The sequence below is a fragment of the Mustela erminea genome, chromosome 4 (assembly GCF_009829155.1).
Source record: "Mustela erminea isolate mMusErm1 chromosome 4, mMusErm1.Pri, whole genome shotgun sequence".
NCBI classification, from domain to species: domain Eukaryota; kingdom Metazoa; phylum Chordata; class Mammalia; order Carnivora; family Mustelidae; genus Mustela; species Mustela erminea.
This window is the reverse complement of record NC_045617.1, coordinates 42964136-42985392: the sequence shown is the minus strand read 5'-3', so window position 1 is coordinate 42985392 and position 21257 is coordinate 42964136. Positions and strand designations below refer to the sequence as shown.

The 21257-nt window shown below is 40.1% G+C and overlaps 1 protein-coding gene across 1 annotated transcript; it reads left to right on the top strand.

Annotated features, from left to right (window-relative positions):
• Positions 1–366: 366 nt before the first annotated feature.
• Positions 367–18685, top strand: C4H6orf163 (chromosome 4 C6orf163 homolog). The gene is made up of 5 exons (XM_032339097.1): positions 367–1455; positions 5468–5562; positions 6915–7022; positions 13039–13241; positions 18187–18685. The coding sequence occupies exons 1-5, from the start codon at positions 1308–1310 to the stop codon at positions 18620–18622; spliced, it is 990 nt and encodes a 329-aa protein (XP_032194988.1). The 5' UTR covers positions 367–1307; the 3' UTR covers positions 18623–18685.
• The last annotated feature ends 2572 nt before the right edge of the window (positions 18686–21257 follow it).

Here is a 21257-nt window from a genome sequence, read left to right as displayed (position 1 = left end):
CGTCTTACCTTCATGACACCAAAATGTCACATTTATAGATAACCCGAAAAAAAATTAAGTTCTCTCCTTTGCTGGCCTAAAAGAAATCAATTCTTTAAATGAACCATTTTTTTTTTAAACTTACAAAGTTGCATTTTCTTTCTTTCTTTTTTTTTTTTTTTTAAAAGATCTTATTTATTTATTTGACAGACAGAGATCACAAGTAGGCAGAGAGGCAGGCAGAGAGAGAAGAGGAAGCAGGCTCCCCACTGAGCAGAGGCCCGATTCGGGGCTCCATCCCAGGACTCCGGGATCATGACCTGAGCTGAAGGCAGAGGCTTTAACCCACTGAGCCACCCAGGCGCCCCTAAGTAAACAATTTAAAAGAAAGTATAGGAAGGAAGGAAGGAGAGAAGGAAGGAAAGGGAAAAAAGAACAAAGAAAGTGTGGTTGGCTGAATAATGATTCCCCTGTCCCACCCCACCCCCAAAGGTGGTCAGATCCTAATTCCTAGAACCTGTGAATATGTTACCTTATATGGCAGAAGGAACTTGGCAGATATGATCAAGTTAGGGATTTTGAGATGAGGAAATTACCATTTATTATCGATATGGGCCTGATATAGTCCCAGAGATCCTTGTAAGTAGGAGGCTGAAGATAGAGAAAGAAGCAATGTCATCATGCACACGGGTAGAAAAGGCTATGTGATGTGAGATAATGAGCGAAGGAATTTGTTTGCCTCAGAAGGTAAAAAAGGCAAGGAAAGACTCTCCCCTAAATCCTCCAGAAGGAAACTACCCTGTTAATACCTTAGTTTTAGCCTCGTAAGATTCATTTTGGAAGTTCTGACCTCCAGAACTGCAAGAGGATAAATTTGTGTTGTTTTAAATCACTAAATGTATGGTAATTTGTTACAGCAGCAAAAGGAAACTCATACAGAATATCTGGGAAATGAATGGCTATACCATTCTCCTTTGGTCATTATTTCTAGTTGCTTTTATGAGCAAAGCTTGTCTTACCTAGCAACAGTTGCTAAGTAAGTTAACAATTTAATGCTAGAGTCTGGAAGAGAGCCACTGCTTAAATCTTCCCAAATCCAGTGCCCATACCTTATGTGGCAAAGACTTTCAGAACCATTCTTTGCCATTAGGCACATAACCACTACCTAATCATGGCAAATCATTTTATTCTTACCAGCCTCTAACATTGTCCTAAAACCCTGAATCTCTAACAGCTTTCTTAAACTTCTAGCTTTTCTTAAAACTTTTTTTTTCCATATCATAAGAGTACTTTAACTGCACATAGTGAACGACATCTAAAATTTAATTATGATCAGAAATCCGAATTACACAAGCTTTGTTTGCTGTGCTGTTTGTAATAAAATAATTCCACCAGCCCCTTTTGGGGAAACCTTCAAACGGATCCATGAATACAAGCCATTTAAGACCCGCTTTTACACTCACAAAGATATACTGGGTAAGTGAATGCTCTTTTACTTTGTTCTAATATTTGGTAGCATTATGTATCATTCTTTCTGCTGTATAGACTTTTACCAGGTCTTCTGAAAGTTGCTTGTCTTACAGGGGTGTCTGTTTGGCACGAGAAGAGTGTGGGTTGAAAACTAGCTTCTCCACTGACCAGTTGTTTGCCTTAGACAGTACACTTAGCCTCTCAGTCTGTTATAGGGATGTTAGGGACCCTATATTAAATAGGGATGTTAATACCTATTTGTAGATTGGTTATGAGGCTTTGATGAAATATTTGTTGACACATAATAGTACATGGAAGTTCTTTTTGCCCTTGTCTGTACTTGGGCACCTTCCTTACACATAGGGGAGGAAATACCTCTAAGTAACACCTTAATAGGTAGTGACACTATAACCTTTACTAGTAGCTGCTGACATAAATGTAGATAACGTGGAAATAACCTGAGACTATTTACTGTCTAAACAAATCAGATTGTCATCACAGGTTTGCTTCTCTCTTTCTTCCCATCAGAGTTTGCAGTCTGACTTTGAGCCTTAAAATGTTTTCCTAAGGGCTCTCAAAATACTTCTCTGATCCTCTCTTCCTGTAACCTGGTAAACTAGTGATTTGATTTCACTCCTGATCTTTGAAAATACGAGAAGCTAAAGAAAGGAGAATCTTTTGAAAACACTATGGTGTAGGGGAGATCAGATTGGAATCATCCTCTACAAATGTCAACACCAAGACTGATTTTAACTTTCAGTACATTAATTATAACATCTAAAATGATTTAACTTTTATGCTCAGGCAGTGGATATCCATTCTTAGATATGTGTTTATAGATCGATTCCTTATGCCTTCTGAGATATCTGAATCCAAACATTAAGTAGATAAATTAAATCTAACTAATTAGAAATTAATATTTTATATTCAGTGACCTCTATTTGTGACTATTATAAGTCAAAAGAGTCAAAATTCTCTGTTCTTTTTAAATAAATTCAGGAGCATGATGTCTGTATAAATGTTAAATAAATATTGCATAGGTCAGTAGTTCTCAACCATAGCAGTGTACACAGCTTTTACTTGTGTGTGTGTTTTAAAGATTTTATTTATTTATTTGACAGACAGAGAGATTGCAAGTAGGCAGAGAGGCAGGCAGAGGCGGGGGGTGGGGGGTGGGAGCAAGCTTCCTGCTGAGCAGAGAACCTGATATGGGGCTCCATCCCAGGACCCTGAGATCATGACCTGAGCCAAAGGCAGAGGCTTAACCCACTGAGTCACCCAGATGCCCCGTTTATGTGTGTATGTGTTTAAGTAGGCTCTGTACCCAGCATGGAGCCTGACATGGGGTTTGAACTCACAACCCTGAGATCAAGACCTGAGCTGAGATCAAGAGTCAGATGCTTAACTAACTGAGCTACCCTGGTGCCCCAGTTCACACAGCTTTTAAAACATTTGTTTTTATTACAGATGTCTTAATACAGAGTCACAGGACTTAATGTTAATTTAATACAGACCCACTAAATTAGAACCTTCAGAATCAGACTTCAGCATGTGTTGGTTATTTATTTATTTATTTATTTAAATGATTTTTTTTTTTTTAAATAAAGATTTTTATTTTTATTTGACAGATCACAAGTAGGCAGAGAGGCAGTCAGGGGGTGGGGGGGGATGCAGGCTCCCCGCTGAGCAGAGAGCCTGACGCCGGGCTCTATCCCAGGACCCTGAGATCATGACCTGAGCTGAAGTCAGAGGCTTAAACCACTGAGCCACCCAGGAGCCCCTTTTTATTTTTTTATATTTGTTTTATATTTTAATAGCTTTTCATTTGGAAATTGAGACTCACAAGTTTTAAAAACAGAACAAAGTTCCCTTGTACTCCTCCAGTTTTTCTCATTGGTATCTTACATAATGCTAGTATATTGTCAAAACCAGGAAATTGGTATTGGAACAATACTGTTAACTCAGGTGCAGACCTTACGTTCATTTTTTTCTTGGTATAGTTTATGAAATTCATCACGTGTAGGCTTATGTAACCATCACCACAATCAGGACAGAGAACTGCTCTGTCACCACAAATAACTCCCTGTGTTACCCCTTAACACACCCTACCCTGAGCCACTGGCAACCACTAATCTGTTCTCCATCACTATAATCTTATCCCTTTGAGAATGTTATATAAATGGAATCATATAGTATGTAAATCTTTGAAATTGACTTTTTTCACTCAGCTTATGCCCTTGAGATCCATCCAAGTTGTTCTTTGTATTAGTAGTCTTCCTTTCCAGGTTTTTTTTTTTTTTAAAGCTATGCGGGAATCCTGTTGTACAATTAGGGTTGAGAACAATTAATATAAAATAATGAAATTAAAGCATTAAAAAGTAATAGCCCACAGTTGTATTACATTTTTATGAAGTTTTAGTACATTGATGGTCCATGCTTAGTCACCTTTCTCCCTAGATCTTTCATTATCATACCTACACAGTGTTGAGCCTATGTAGTATATGCCCATCTCTACCATAGTAGTCACTGCCCTATGTGCTTAAATTCACTAATCTAATAGCAAGACTCTTAATGCCATCAAACATGGATTTTCAGTTGCAGGTGACAGAAACACAACTCAGACTATGCATAAAAAAGAATTCCTTGACCCTTTAACAGAGAAACCCAAGAAGGATCCAGTACCAGGGCTTTCAGTCTATCCATGCTTGCTCTCAATGAGTTGGCCTAATTATTTACTACCAGCCAGACTTATTCCAGCAGCTGGGAAAAGAGTAGAAGTGTCCCAAACTGCTCTAAGTGCCTATTACCTCCAGCTTAGAAATCTTAGAGGAAAAAGCTATGTTCTCCTCACATCCTTACATAAAATCCTAAAGAGGAGCCTGGTTGTCCACGCTGGAGCATGTGCCCTACCCTGGGCCAACTGTGTGGCCTGGAAGATGGTGACAATATAATGGGCTAAGTAGATTGGCTGCTGTGATTTGCAGTCCCTCCAGAACAGCCTGACGTGAGAGAGGAACATTCTTGAGAGAAATGGGTCCTGTTACCAGAGGGAGAGCAGAGATGTTGGGCAAACACATATGTTCACAGTGACTTTGTGAACATAAAGTCACAGTGCCTTCTCTGTACTTATTACCAAGCCAGGCATTGGGAGAGAGACACGATAATGTAAGATACGTTTTGTAATTTTCAGAAGTTGATCATCAAGACCTAAACACATGAAAATTTAATAATTCAGTAAATCTAAGATGTGAGAGTTAAGTGGAATGATAAAGAGTTTAGACTGAGGAAAAGATGACACTGTGTGTGATCTGAGCACTGAGAAGGCTGGTCGCCTGCACGCAGGTCCTGAGCCACATGACGGTCCGCTCTGGCAGGCGAAGAGGGAGCTCAGCTGCAGGTCTAGCTCTGTCCCTAGCTACCTGGCACCATGTCATCCTCTAACCCCCTTGGCTTTTATTTTCTTGTCTAAGTAGAGAGGCTATTATTATGGGAGTATTACCATGTGGACTTTAAATGAGATAATTGACCGAGAAGTACTAAACAGGTACCCGCTTACTCACTCCACAACAGAAGCAGCTAAACCATGAAGACCTACACATGAAGAAAGGCCTACAACAGAGTGAAAAGAGCATTGTGCTACCATCTGTCTGAGAGGTAACACCAGCACCCAGATCAGGGCAGAGAGAGGGGAGCAGGATAACATGCTAGTATCACTCTAATACTCTCTCACTGCTCTGCTCTGGGACCACAGAATGTGCTGTTTTCTGCCACTTTACTTCCCCAGTTCCTTATTGTGTGGCCTGAGTGTGAGGAAGGGAACAGACTGTCTCCAGATCCAACGATGCTGTGAGTTCCCTCCTCATTAATTAGGGAAAAACCTACCCTTTTCATCGGTATCTTTAAAGAAAAGATTGACATCTAAAAGGTATATCTTTTAGAGAATACTAATAACTAGGTGATAGTGAAAAGGAAAAAACAGCCTGTGGATTCTTGTGATTGTTTTTCCTCAAATACACAGATATCGGGGCAGATATCCTGAGTAAAGAAGAGCAATTTCAAGAGGCAGCACTCAAAGAACTTATTGCAAAAGCAGAAGCTGACGTATGGGTTCAGGTAAAAGAAGCTGGATATCAACTAAAGGCGTGTTTATGGTTCTTTCACTCTCTGGATTTATCTAAAACCGTTGGCAGAACTGACTGAACCCTGGTTATCTGTGGGACCTTGGGCGAGTTCTTCAACTCTGCAGTCTCAGCTTCTTCACATGTAAAAGAGGAACAGTAAGATTTTATAGGATTGTTAACAGGGTTCAATGAAATAATGTTCTGGAACACATGGGGTGTTCAGTGAGAAGCAGACACCATTAGGAGCTTCCTTCCTTCTGAATTGCCCCTCTGTGTGGATGACTCGTGCTTACTTTAATCTCACTGGATTAAAACATAAAAAACAAATCCTTGTTGATAATTGCTTATTATTGCTTCCTATTTGTACAGTGTATAACACCCCTGACCAAATTCTGCGTATGGTCTGCTCTCTTTGCTCCGTTCTCTCCAAAGTCCTTGATACCTTGTCCCTGTGACTGCTGAGGGTTGTAGGGGCAATTTGAGTGTGTTGGGACTCATAGTCAGATCCCAGACACTTAACTAAAGCAAAATCTCAATCCTTCAGCCCCTACTTCTTCCAGTCATAGGCAGAATAACAAACAACTTCCCAAAGAGAATCTCTGTGAGACCAGGACAAGCCACAGTACTTGGAACCTTAATTCTCAGTTTCTTTATAACATAGACATCATCACAAAGAATGTTAGAATTGTCCAGCATCTGTGCCAGCACAAGCTTTGTATTAGAGTACTTTGGAAGTGCAAAATGTTCCAAGTACAAAGCGTAATTAAAGTCTTAGTAGTCATCTCTCTTTATCAATAATAGTAAAATTCAAATCAATTGCAACCTGTTACTTATACACCCTAATACAAAGCAGTGCTTTTATGAGTAATCTCCAGTTTGCATGTCAGCATATCTAATGATCTAGGCATTCTCTTCAGATAAAATAATAAAACCTCTTTCTGAACATCTGATGGAGGTCAGGGATGGTGCTCAGCCGCCTTTCTCTGCAAGTTCTAGCTTTGTGCATCTTTACACTTCTCTGTATTTTCCAGATTTTCTGGAATGAGCACACATTCCTTTGATAGTCAAGCAACAAATACAGTGCCAAAGAAAAGACAGCTCAGCAGCTTACAGTAAACTCTGTTTAGCAATTCACAGAATAGTGATGTTAGCCATCAGCGGGGGGATGTGTTAAGGCATCTCTGGCTAAGGCAGCCAGTTTGCTGTGGGAGATTTGAGATGGGAACAGAACAAGTAATTAGGGGCCCCATCGTGGTTGCTAATTTTCAGTGAACGTTAAAAATTTGTGTTAATGTAAGTTTATACATTATAAATATTCATACATATGGGCTGTTTCTTTCAAAGGCTGATGAACGTCAAAAACAAGCAGTCGAGAAAGCACTTGAGGAAGCAAATAACCAACACAAAATTGATATTCAGATTCTGAAAGAAGCACACCAAAAAGATTTACAGGTTTTTATGATGACTTGTTTGTTGTCTTTTGTAAGGGTACATAGGTTAGTAAAAAGCTCTGGCAAACGAATGAGAGAAGAAACAAAATATGTAAAACTTCAATCGATGTTTCCTGGCGGTTGGGTGGGAGACCCAGGATTTTTACAGAAGAGATGCTGAACTCACAGATGAGAGCAGCAGTGATGGATGGGTGTGGGGGAATCCCATGGTCTCTGATGTGATGAATCCAAACTTTTATGGGGTTTCAAGGCCCAAAGGAGCTACCCCGTCTACGTTACCCACCACGTCTCTTGCCCCAGCCCTTCTCTCTCACTGCCCTTTTTTGGGTCCTCAAACCTGAATGCACCACCTCCTTCCCACCTCAGGATCTTTGCAGAATGTTCTTCCCCCACTTCATGGGATTTAGCTCAAACCTGGGATTTAGCTCAAACTTGAGGGAAGTTTTACCTGATAAGCTCTTCCCTGCCACTGTGCACTGCCTTGACACCTTGTCCCCTTTTATAGCTGTCCTCACCCGTCAACACTGCAGTTAAATAGCCTGCGTGATTACTTCTGCCCCACACATGACAGTAGCCTCCAGTAGGCATGTCTTTCATTCCCACTCTAGCCCAGTGTCTAGCACAGAGCCTTGACCTAGCAAGTGTTCAAGTTGGGGCCAAACAAAGGAAGTAGGCTATTTTCTTCCTTCTTCCAAGCTTTCTGATTGCCTCCTCTTCCCTCAATTTGCATTTACTGCAGTGCCTAGAGGGACCCTAAGCTGTTACTGAAGTATTTCCTGCAGCACCAGAGGGCATAAAATGAGGGGTCCTCTTTCTAACCTGGATCTTGTTCAAGCACACAACTGTAGGTAACTGGCCTGCTTTCCAGCAGAGGTCCAGGAATTCATTATTTAGTTATATACCTCAGTTACAAAATCTGATCAAAGAAAAAGGATATAGAAATGTTTTCATATGGCAGCCACAGGAGGGACAGGACAGGATGTGGTGTAGATGCGATGATTTATGGGCAGAGGCTGGAGGGAAGGTGGCAGAAGTCTGGCCCCAGATTTAGCATAACTTAATAAGAACAGAACTAACAAACAATTCAGGGACTACCAGCCCATTTATTCATTGTTTTGGTAATGAGCACCTACTATATATCAGATGGGTATTAGATGAGATTAAATAGACTGTCCTTGTCCTCAAGAAATTTGTTGGCAGGAAAAGGAGCTCTGCCCCAGGATCCTCCCTGCTTGGCTCTAGTGGCTGTGGTCCCTGAGAAGTGGGCTGCAGGGGTTCCCCACCCATTCCCTCTTTTAGCTCAAAACATGAAGAGCATTTAAGCACATCTACATGGACTGCTGCACCACTGACATCTGCCGGTATGGCTCTAAGTATTTAAATACTTCTCTATCAGTTGATAAATAACGACACCCCCCCACCCAGTCTCCCTGGCTATTCCCTCAGATCCAAGACCTCCCCCAATCCAGCAATGAAGGGGGCAACCCTTTAAAACAGTGGGGGAACTTCAGGCCCCTGCACCAGTGCTGCTGTCAGAGAATATACATTTTGAATATCACTCCTGGCATTAGGCTGTGAAAATACAAGGATGACCAAGCTGTGATGCCAGTTTTAAGGAACTCACGTTGATTGTACCCCATATAGCCTTTGCCTGGAGTTGATCCACTTGGTGCTGAAGTAGAATTCCTAAAAAGATGTGAAGGGGAAAAGTTAGAAGGAGGTTGACCTTTCTAAATATTCCTCTAAGGTTTGGGAATTCACATTTATACTGCCATCTCAGGGACATATTTTCTTTCTTTCTTTTTTTTAAAAGATTTTATTTATTTATTTGACAGAGAGAGAGAGATCACAAGTAGGCAGAGAGGCAGGGGGAAACAGGCTCCCCGCTGAGCAGAGAGCCCGACATGGGGCTCGATCCCAGGACCCTGAGATCATGACCTGAGCTGAAGGCAGTGGCTCAACCCACTGAGCCACCCAGGTGCCCCAAGGACATATTTTCTTAAAGATTTTATTCATTTATTTGAGAGAGAGAGTGTGCACACACAGAGAAGTGGGCATGGGGGAAAGGGAGAGGGAGAAGCAGACTCCCTCCTGAGCAGGAAGCCTGACACAGCACTTGATCCTGTGCTGAAGGCAGATGCTTTACCAACTGAGCCATCTGGGCACCCACGGATATTTTTAGTGTAACGAAGGAGTGATTTGTCTTTAGAGGGATGCATAGGATTGTTTCAACGTAGGGTACCCAGACATACACATCATTATTGCTTCTCAAGTGGTGTCTATGAACAACCTACTTTAGAGTCTACTCATCTAGGAGCTTAACATGCAGATTTCCAGGCCCCACCTGACCTACACAGTCAGGGGCTAGGTTTTTAACCAGAAGCCCATCTGATTCTCACATGTATTATAGTCTGAGATCGCCAGTATGAAGAGCAGAAAACCAAGCTATTCTAAAGCCAAATACCATTAAATTCAGATACGTAGATCTCACCAGGTATTACTCTTTTATGATATTATTACTCTTTTATGATATTATGATATTCAGGACGCCTGGGTGGCTCAGTTGGTTAAGTGGCTGCCTTTGGCTCAGGTCATGATCCCAGGGTTTTGGGATCGAGTCCCACATCGGGCTCCTTGCTCAGCAGGGAGCCTGCTTCTCCCTCTGCCTCTGCCTGCCATTCTGTCTGCCTGTGCTCACTCTCTCTGACAAATAAATAAATAAAATCTTAAAAAAAAAAAAGAATTTGGTGTAAGTCTTAGTGCTTGCTGTTAAACAAAATTTCAAGATCTTATCCAATGGACAACGGGTAGGTAGTACTTTGCAAAGACGTTTATATTAACTTTTTCCAAATACAGTGATATTGAAAACGGAATGATAACATGGAAGCTAAGGGAAAATTAGAGTAGAAAATATAATGAAATCAGGAATGAATTAAAAACTTAAAAGTGTATATATGCATCAGTTTCTGTGCAATTATCACTATTTGGGCCTTGAACTTTCTGGCAGTCAGTGCAAAGAGGAAAGTGCCATGAATCACCATGTCCATTAGGCAAAACCAAATCAGATACTCAGAGAGGCCCAGATATTCCTACATGTGATAGCTGAGAGAAACTTCTTCTAAGGGAGACATCGTGTCATAAATGTCTGTCACACATCAGCGCAGCAAATATGATGGATTTCATGAGGCTGTTTCTTACAATATCTCAATATATGAGCTGATTTACTCAAAATGCATTTCAGCAAAAGTAATTTAACTGGGAGACTTTCCATTGAATACGAACACTGCCAAACAGTCAGTCATTGAATTATTTTTGTAACCTTAAATATGTATTCCACATACTTTGTGAGGCAGTAAAATGATTTTGCTTTAATACATCATTACATAAAAGAAGGATTCGTTTAATTCTTTGAATCCCAGTTCAGAACCCAGCCAAAATTAAGGGCTGGAGTGTTATTTTAAAATTCTGTGATTCAAATAGAAATAGTTTATGATACTCCATCTATCTAAAACTCAACCATTCAGCAGTCTCAATTACTGAGAATATACTTCAAAACCCAGAAATAATTTAAAATATCCCTGAGGAATTTAAATAAAGCCTCCGACTACAAGACAGAAACTCAGGCTTATTACTCATAGCAGAACCTCGCCATTCCCCACTCAAATGTTATTTACACTTACTTGACAGCCTGAACCCAGCAGATGTGGCTGCTCAGTGTCACAAATCCAAAATAGATTAAAACTAGAAATGACAAAAAGGAGCTCACAGACAGCAGTGAAAAGAGGGTCCTCAGCGCAATAGCATGTGAAGAATAAGAAAAAATTACAAAAATCAGATATCGGATCTCAAAAAGCAGAGCAGTCTGGGATTATTTCTAACAGAGACAAGTAGCCCAATAACTTGAACAATTACTAAGTATAGTATAAAGTATTTAGCTCAATACAATTGTTCTCTTTTATCTGCCAGCCTGGGTCATCAAGAAGGGTTAAAATATGTTCACTATACTCTTTTTTATGAAGTAAGATAAATGTTAAAGACATTTAGAAGTATTTCCACGTAAAATGTTTTATCATCAAAAAGTTCTGGTCTTTTCAGAGACAAAGCCTTCTGCATATGGAAAACCTAGCTGGCATTTCTAAACAGCCAATGTTTTCCTTAACATTTCTTTGTAAATACATGAACTGAGGCCACTCTGGAGAGATTCTTAAAATTGTTTTGTTTTTTTATTCCTTTTTTAAAATTGTCACTCTTGGCATAGCCAAAGTGGGAGGTTGAAAATGTTCCTTGACTTGAAAAAAATTGAAGTCTTGGGGAGCCTGGGTGGCTCAGTTGGTTAAGTGACTACCTCTGGCTCAGGTCATGATCCCAGGGTCCTGGAAGCGGTAGAGCTCTGCACTGGGCTCTTGGCTCAATGGGAAACCTGCCTCTCCCTCTCCTACTCCCCCTGCTTATGTTCCCTCTCTTGCTGTGTCTCTGTCAAATAAATAAATGAAATCTTAAAAAAAAAAATCTAACAACTGTTTTAATTGTTGAAACACTTTTTTTCTCAAAAGCTAAAGTAGTTTCAGTTTCCACTGAGACACAGAGTTCAAAAGAAAGAAAGAGAGAAAGCAAGCAGAGATTCTCACTGTGATTAGAAGATTGTACAGGGTTTCTGGAATGAAAATAAATTGATGAATCTCTTGGAAGACTCTAGCATCACAGCCAGCAATAAAGCAAGAAATTGTCATTGAGAATCCTATTTCTGTTCCTAGTTTTGTGAAATAACTTCTTTATGCCCTCTCATTATCCTTAAAATAGAGATAAAAATTTACTTTTAAGTGAAAGCTTGAAAACTTTAGACGGAATTCATTGCTCCTCCTTTCTTGCATTTTTACTAAAACACTCTGCATGATTAAGTTGCTGGTTTCCTCTAGATCTGCATTAATCATGGAGTCTTCAAGGAGAAGGATCCCAGTCTTCTTGTGTTTGTACTATATGGGCCTAGCACAGTGCCTGGCACACAGTGCAGTTAGTAGCCATTTCCAAAATGGTTACAGGGTTTTCCTTGAAAATCTGTTTTTCTTGAGTCCTGGTTTGACTAGTGCTTCCCCTCCTTACTTGGCCAAAGGCATCCACAGGTCCTTTTACTTTGGAGCAATGAAGCTCTTGTTCCTGTCCCCTTGGTGAAAGACAAAGGGCCCCTCAATGCTAATGAGCTAGAATGCTCAGATGGCAAGAGGACCAGCAGACAAGCTTCTGTGACTATAGTAATGGGCAACTGTTAGCTGCTTGAGCTTCACGTTCTCTCGTACCCAGGAGACACTTGGGAGACATAGTAATTATTTCTGTCATTTTCCAGGATTGACTTCCTAAAGGAGAATCATATTGTGTATCTCTAACATGATATTATAGAATATTTGGACAATCAAAGAAAAAAGATCTATTTTCCTTTTTGCATATTAGGGAATATTCCAATATTACCTATATAAATATTTATGTTTTATGGTTTGTAACATTTCTGGTATTAACATTGTGTAAATGAAAGCTTCCATATTATACACAGTCTGTATTTATTTATTTATTTGAGAGTGAGAGAAAGCATGAGGGAGAAAGAGAGAGTCTTAAGCAGGCTCTGTGCCCAACATGGAGCCCAAGGCAGGGCTCAATCTCATGACCCAGGGATCATGACCTGAGCTGAAATCAAGAGTTGGACACTTAGCTGACTGAGCCACACAGGTGCCCCCGCAGTCTTTTAAATCATCAGTGTTCACAGGAGCACGTTCCATCAGGTTGATGAACTATGATTTGAATAACCTTTTAGTGTGCATTTTTAAACATCAAAGCTTTAGGGACACCTGGGTGGCTCAGTCAGTTAAGCATCTGACCCTTGATCTCAGGGTTATAAGTTCAAGCCCCACATTAGGCTCTTGGGGAGCCCACATAAAACAAAACCAAAAATATATATTTAAAAAATTAAGTAAAAATAAAAATAAATCAAAGCTGTAACATCTCAATCTATTGAACTGTTGCTTAAGGAAATGGCAGCCAAAACCAAGATAGAGGTGCACCAAAACATGGAAGACACACTACAGAGAGAACACTTGGCTGCGGAACAACGCATGGTGCATAGAATCCAGAGGATTATGATGGAGTGCCACAGGGAGAAGGTCCAGGCTGTGGAGAAGGCTAGGGCTGAAGAGAGACAGATGGCCCAAGAAGCAATGCAGGCCCAGAAAAGGTATTCCAGAGAACACATTTGCAAATCATTATCTTACTCCGGCCAAAACAGCTTGGAGCAAGGGCTATAAGGTTGAGGCACATAGGTGGATATTTCCCAGGTTCTGTGTTTTTACATTTTTATTATGGAGTATTTCAAACATAGAGAACAATATGTAATATATTGTAGAATGTGTATGCGCGCGCGCGCGCGCGTGTGTGTGTGTGTAGTTTAAAGAAAAATAGCATGAATATTCAAGGATATACCACTCCTCTGAAGAGACTGAAAATTGCAAACACTTCTGGCGCTCCCATGTGTTCTTCCTCAATCACATTTCCTTCCTCTCCCCCCACTCAAGAGATAACTACCATCCTAAATAATGTGCTTTGCATTCTGTATCTCCAGTTTTAAGAGGCTGAGGAGAGGAATCAAGAAATATTTCCCCATAAACACATAAAAGTCAATCTTTACACTTGTTAGTTGATATCATATGCCAGTATGTATTGTGTTACTTTTGGTCTTTTCCTTACTGCACAAGTAATACATGCTGTAAATGGAATTGACACTTGGAAATACATACGGCAAAACGTGCTAAGTCCTGACTCACTGCTTTACTACCCTTCCCTGTCACCTCAGGTTGGGGATATCACTAGTCCTCCTGCAAGAACAGGGTGCAGTAGGTTCCCAGGTGGAAAGTTAGAATATATTTTCCTTACAACATGTGGTTATAACTGATTAAAATAGTGCTAACAGTGCTATAGTTCAAGTGAAAAAATGGGTTAATAGTTTGTTGTGGGTTCATCAGGCAAATGTTCAGTATCACTCTAAATACTTGATGTACAAATGAATTTTGGGAACAAATCCCTTTATAATTTAGGAACTGAATGAATGGATAAATGAAGTATTGGCTCTTATTGTCTTAAGAACCATGACTTTTACTGATGGACATAGAGAGGAGATTGAAAAGTGTGCTTTTAGCAACATACAGGGAAAATGAAAACTTCACTTAATCGGTAGAAGGGAAGGAACAGCCTGATATTATTCTTTAAACCTGTGAGCAATATATCTTGTACCATTTCAATAACCTCCCAAACACACAGAGAGAAAGCTAAGAGAGTCCCTAAATAGAGCAAAGCACAAGTCAGCTGCTAGTATGGTTTTTCCCATGCTTTATTTTTTCCTCAAGAGTCTAATGAGGTTGGAATATTATATATTAGATTCTATTTTTATTTAGTAATCTAGTTTTCTTATCTGAGAACCCATTTTATAAAATATCAGACCAAATCCTATAGATATATATGAACACACATGAAAATTATTCAAAAATTATTCAATTTCTAGCCAGCACTGCATGTAAATACTGTGTGTCATTTTGAAATCCCAAGATTAGAGCCTCATAAAGTGAGAGAAGGCAGACCTCACCACTTAGAGAAAGAAGGATAAACGTTCATGTCATATCAGGAGGGTCATTGGAGGTCATCCTGTTGAACCTGCCATTCCTCCTGCTGGATGCCTACCAGGCACTGGAGAGCCTCCTGATTCCTTTTGTTCCAGGAATTTTACAGTGGGTTGAAGTGGTTGATTAAAATGCTGAATGCCTTACTTGTCATGTGCTTCCTAATGTGGATCCAGAATGTGCTGTGTCTCATCCTCACATCCACGCTTGGCTTCTAATTCTGCCTCTCCCCAATGCATAGTGATCCTCTAGATATTTCAGAAGAGAGAAAGACTGTCCAAGCATTCGTTTGGAGGAGAAAAGAAAGAAAAACAAAAAGTACTAAGCCAGTTCCTTTACTACTTCCCCATACATTATGATTTCTAGGCCCTCTTTTGAGAAAAAAAAAATCGTTGTAGGTAAATTGTATAAGTCAAAAAATATTTTAGATAAACCACAAGAATTGACTTTTTATGATGAATATTTTACTTATGCTAAGAAACCCTTTTAAGCATGAATTATTTTAAGCTTTAATAATGCTCTAATTTAGCTGTTTTTAAATTAATTGTTTGGCATAAAATATGTTTTGGGGAGAACTACATCTATACTACCCATTCTTTCACTCATATATTGGTTACCTGTTGTATACACACCAGACACCATGCCAGACAGGGGAGATAGAAAGCTGAATGGGTGCTCCAGACCATCTCTCCATGCCCTACATCAATTCCATGATTTCAGGGAAATTATCAGAATTAAGATCAGAGATACTCTGACCTTAAACCAAAAGGAGTGACTCCCACAGGCTCAGAAATTCAAGCTCTGACATAAGCTGAGAGAAGTTGGAAAGGACATTTCAAAAAATACCAGATCGTTTTAGTGAGAAGAGATCTCTAGAGCAAGATGTTTTAGGCCAGGGTGGCTGTGGTGGGTTGGGGTAGAGTGAGGTGGGTACTACGGAGGGTGGGAGCTGGAGTCATCTAAGATGCACTTTATTTGAGCAGTCTTACCTAGGACCAGATCTAGTGGCGCCTTCTAGTTGGCCCCATAGATGAACACATCCTCTGTGTGGGCGGGGAGAAAACCAGGCAAAGCCAGCAGGAAGCTCACACCTGCATGGGACAGAGCTATGGTTCCCGAGAAGGAGTACCACTTCCTCTATGGAGATTTGAGCCTGGCTCAAGGAAGTGTCCTACCAGTTCCTCCTAACCAAAGCCCCAGGGTCCCTAGTTGCCACCTTTATAGCGTCTCCAATATCCTGAAGATTCTATGAAACATCAGACTAAATCATCAGGGTGTGTGTAGAGGCTCCCTCCTGGCTCTGGCTATAGTGTGACTTCTTCTGATGGCACCTCCATTCTCCTGTGACCCAGGCTGAGAATCGGGAAGTTTGTGTGGATTTTTCTTCTTTCTGCCTCCCCTGTATCCTTGCCAACACAAACTCTGGCACTTACGGCTTTGTAATATTTCTTGAACTTATCCTTTTCTCTCCCTCTTCCTGCCCCTTTCTTTTTTTATCATTAATTCAGACCCTAATCATTGCATACCCAGAATGTTGCAAAATATAGTACCAGTTCATCTCTCTACTTCACCCCATTACTTTTCAGTTTAAACACTATTACCAGAATAATAATTCTAAAATGTTACTTTCCTTGTGTTGTCCTCCTGATAAAAAATTTATAATTCTCTCTCTCACACTGTTGCAGCAGGTCATGGTTAAGGGCGGGAGCTCCCCTACTTGCTCAGTTGTGTCACCGAGCAATAACTAAATCTCCCTAAGCCTCAATTTCCTCCCCTCTTACGTGGGAATAATTAGAGGTAATAAATAAAAGTTGTACAATCTTCAGTTATTATGAAAATTAAGAGATGTAATAGATGTCAAATGCTTAACACAGTCCCTTGGACACAGTAAATATTCAGTAAATGTTAACCCTTGTTATTAATCATAGATGTAGCCTAACTGGTGAGAAAAAGGAGGAGAGAAATACTGCATAGCAGCCACAAAGGCTGAGGACAACTGATATTTACCTCACGATTGGGGAAGTCTGTCACGTTTGAAAGTCAAGTTGAAAGAATCAGAGACAATGAGAGAATTGCATCTTGGAGGTTAGAAGTTAGGAGGTAGGGAAGGTGCTAAGTCTTGGGAAGACTGTATTAGACTCAGAGGCAGAGGGTGAGGATTTTCAGGAACAATCATACATATTTGATCAACATTTGTAAGTAATTTTATTCTCAAATCTTGGGAGGTTCTTCTGAAACTACGTTAAGTAGAGATGTCCATCAAAAGTGCATGCAATGGCTAAAAGCTTTTGACCTGGACTTAGATTGCCTGGGTTGCTCATTTTGCCACTTGTACTGATTAAGTGAAATAGGACAAGTCACTTAACCTTCGTGAGCCTCAATCTCCTCATCAGTAAAATAGGCGGAATCATAGACCCACCTCATGGACTCGTTTTGAGGAAACAAGCTAATGTATGCATGGGTTGCTCATCGGCTTACTTGCCTGGGACACAGTAAGAATTCAACACAGTTGGCTGCTATGAATTACATATAGTTACATACATTATAACCAGAGGCCTGTCAACTCATTAGTGGTGGTTCTCCAAGAGTGGTCCAAAGAATGCCCAGTGTCCCTGAGACCCTATCAGGGGGTCCCTGAGGTCAAAGCTATTTTCTTAATAATACAAAGATATTATTTGCCTTTTCACTCTCATTAGCTCATGAGTTCAGAGTGGCATTTTCCAGGATTTTATGATGTGTGATGTAACAATAGATTGAAACAATATGAAAAATCCATCTTTTTTTCTATTAAGCCAGACAAGCAGAATTTTGCAAAAAATATGAAATTATGCCCTTTTCTCACCAAAATTTTTTTAATTTGGAAAGTGTATTTTTCATAAGAAGGTAAATTAATTACATTTAACATTTAATAGATTTAATCATATCTTACATAAATGTATAAATATTTTTTAATGTCTCACTTTTAATTCTAATACTGTCATTTTCACTAGATATCACCCATACAAACAAAAGTTGTTTGGGTTCCTTGGTCATTTTAAGAGTGGAAAGGTTTTGAGACCAAAAGGCCTGAGGTGGCTATCATAGAGAATTGTTCAGATAAAACTGTGAGTATAGTTTTTTCCCCTTTGGCTAAAGGGAAGTAGCTGGATTGATAGAAATACTTTCTCTAGTGACTTAGAACTCTGACCCAATTTCTTCATTTTTAATCACATTGTATTCATGTTTTTCTGGCCACAGAGGACTCAGGTCCCTAAAATTACCATCAGACACTAGGCTACTAGGCCTCACCCTAGTCCGTGGCAGGGAAGACAATGGGTGATCTCCCTTCGTAAAAAATGTTTTTGGATTGCTAACAGCTAGTGTAATCCAAAAGCTCATCTCTACCCACCTGTCTTAGACTGATGGCTCATCTAAACACTGCCACAATTTCTCATACATCTGAAGCAAAAGACAACATCGTTTGTTTTTAGTGGCTAACCCATCTAACTTCCAAATCCCTATCTTTTGTAGAAAAGCCATGGAGGAAATTCTGAATACTGGTATAACAGCTATAAAGGATCAGAGCAAGAGTTTGAACCAAGTGATAAAAGAAAAAGAACATGAGATGAACGTGTACTATTGCATGGCTCAGAGACAGAAGCAAGAAGAGGTCCAGGAAGTGCTTCAAGAAGCAGAGAAGACACATAAGACCACGCTTGGAAATGTGATGGATAAACTCGTTGACACTCAGGGGGAGCTGCTATCTGTAGCAAAACAACTAGGCATTATGACAAACTGGAAAGATTTCCTGGAGGAGGAATTAAAGGAAACAAGGGAAGCATTTCAAAAATACATCAATTATACATTTCCTAAGCTTTCGCCAGGACATGCAGATTTTATTCTACCAGAAAGAAAGAAAACACCTTCCAGCCTTGTTATTCAGGAGAATGAAAAAACTCTCGATTAGAAGTCTTTGACTGAAATTTCACTACAAAAGTCAATGTTCCAAAGACTAAATAAATCAACTAAAAACCCACTTATTGACCCCCAATTATATGCAAGGCACCATTGGGCTGCTGGCATTTTGATGGAAAACTAAAATCCTCAAAAAGCACATGCCAGGCTACATTGAGTTCTAAGTCTTTTTGAGGAGAGAAAACAGTGAGAGGGATCAAAACTAATTAGAAGGGGAAAAGTTTCTTCGAAGAAGTCCAAACAAATTTCTATAACTGGCTTTATTCTTGCCTACATCAGACATGTAGCTATTTTAGTGTTTGTTGCAGTTAAAAACAAGTAATTAACTGTTTAGATTATTCCTGTTGTGGAGAGGTATGCTAATTTCCAGTAAAGACTGTTATTTGGTGAAGTGCAATAGCATTGTAGGAAGAAAAGCAATTTCCTTCAAATTCAATAGGATTAAATTTAAATTCTGGGACCCCTATGCAAGCTAATTCAGAGAGGGCTGGCACGCTGAACATGGTACACAAGAGGACTTCACTCATTTTCACAGCAGTGTGTGAAAGGTACAAACCAGTAACGCAGTCACAGATAGGTTAAGTCACTTTCTCAAAGTCATACAGCTTGTAATGATCACAACCAGAGAGCATGGGTCTTGAGTCCACGCTTTTAGTCATGATTTTGTTCAGCCTGAACATCAAGGCCTTCATGCCTGGTTGGTACTCTGCAAGTGTGTATCTGGGTGGATTCTATGATGAGGACAAGAAGAACATGGTCTGTTCTCTCTGTCTGGCATCATTTTTGTGTCCCGGAAGTCGAAGGATGTTATACCTGATTGTGGTATCTGAGTTATTGGAGTCACCCACCAGATTCAAATTTGTGTGCATACCAAAAGGGAACAGAAGGAAACTGTCTTCTGAAGGGATTCACTTTTCGGCCACAGTTCAGCATGACAACTTTGGCATCAGTGACATAGTGAGTAACATGAAAAGAAAGCAGACAATGTATTTTTGGTTTGAAAAAAGGAGCCTACCTTCTCAGTCTTCAACCAGATTGGAAGACATTAAATTAGCTGTGTTTTTAGTATTTTTCTTGTCAATATTGCTGTCCCTTCTCCTATTCCAATCCCAAACAACAGCTTCCTTAGAGTTTTTAAAGCAATTTGGACTCACCAGAGAACTTACCTCTCCACTCCCCAAAGTGCTAATCATCCTCCTGTCATAGGAGTAATCACAGGGGATCCTATCAGGACAGACTGCCTGATCCCAGGCCCCCATTTGCCACTTACTTTAGAGTCTGGAGTCAGCACCAACCATGGCAGGAGGATCTTCTTTCACTTCCCTTGTTCTCACTCAGCTTTACCTCTCCCAGAGTCACACTGGGGGAACATCATCTTTCTCTTCCTTAAATCTTTCACCTGATTTGGTCAGCTCAACCCATAAGTTCTTCCAGGTTTGAATGTTTCCCAGATAATATAGCCCTGAGAATTAGAGCTCAAGTGGTTGCATAATTTCCTTTAAAAAGAAGGAAAGGCTGATGGCAGACTAAAAATGAGATGTAACTCATATTTCCAGTGCCACATTCAGTGGGACCCCTCAGTAATCTCTTGTTTCTATGACACTGATAAGGATGATCCTGATGGATTAAAAAATGACACAATGGAAAATATAGCAATAGCCATTTCTGAGCATGCACTGTGCACCAGACAGTGCACTAGGCTCCTTACTAAACATTGTCTTACTGAAATCTCACAGCAACTCTGTTAGATACCTATGAGGACCCCAATTTTGAAAATGAGGAACCTGTGACTCAGAGAAGCAAAGTCACTTGCTGAAGGTCACAGAATTGTTTGACGGCAAGCCCATGTGTTTTTCACAATTATAGCACATCAGCCTAATTTAGTGCCTGTGGAAACACTAAGTAGCCACCAGTCATGCGTTGCTTTCAAAATACATTGAATTGTAGCAGGGAAATTCTGAATTATTGTGCGGAACCCTGACTATTCCAGTGGCCATGCTTGGGAGCCAAGAGTGAAGGGGAGCAGAACTGGACAACTTTCCCCAAACATGCTCAATGAGCTTTCCTAGACAACTAAGCCCCAAGGGTGAATTTATGGAGGGTCATACTCCCTCCCACCATTCCAAAGTCAAGAAGGACAGATTCCCCTTAGGGTTCTGGACAGAGATCAATTGCCTATAGCTCAAAGGTGAGACTTTACAAGTCAAGTGAAAATTAGAAGTGAGATATGTTTTTGAAATCTCAGTGGGAGCCTTACTCCAAGGTTTTCTAGGGAAACTTGATTGAGACTAAATTGGGTTATTTTCAAAAAGATTCTTTGAGTGAACCATTTTTTTTTTTTAGCATAACTTAACTTGAGAACACTTAACTCTCCTGGTATCATTTACTTCAAGTACAATCCCTAAAGAGACCATTATAGACCTCAGATACTAAGCCCCATGCAAGTTATTGAAATTATAAAAGTGTTGGAGAATTCTTTGAAAGAGAAATTAAAGAGTGCATTTTTCTTAGTTGTCTTAGATGTTACCTGTACAGTAGAAGTGCATGCAGTTCCCATGTTCTCTGCTATTTAGGAAGATATATTAATTCCTGAAGGCCACATGGGAACTTAATCTGGGGATCCTAAG

Coding starts and splice junctions, on each gene's coding strand:
- C4H6orf163 (XM_032339097.1), top strand. CDS start 1,308: ATGATCAGAAATCCGAATTACACAAGCTTTGTTTGCTGTGCTGTTTGT. Junction 1,456..5,467: donor CACTCACAAAGATATACTGG/GTAAGTGAATGC, acceptor TCAAATACACAG/ATATCGGGGCAGATATCCTG. Junction 7,023..13,038: donor CACACCAAAAAGATTTACAG/GTTTTTATGATG, acceptor CTGTTGCTTAAG/GAAATGGCAGCCAAAACCAA.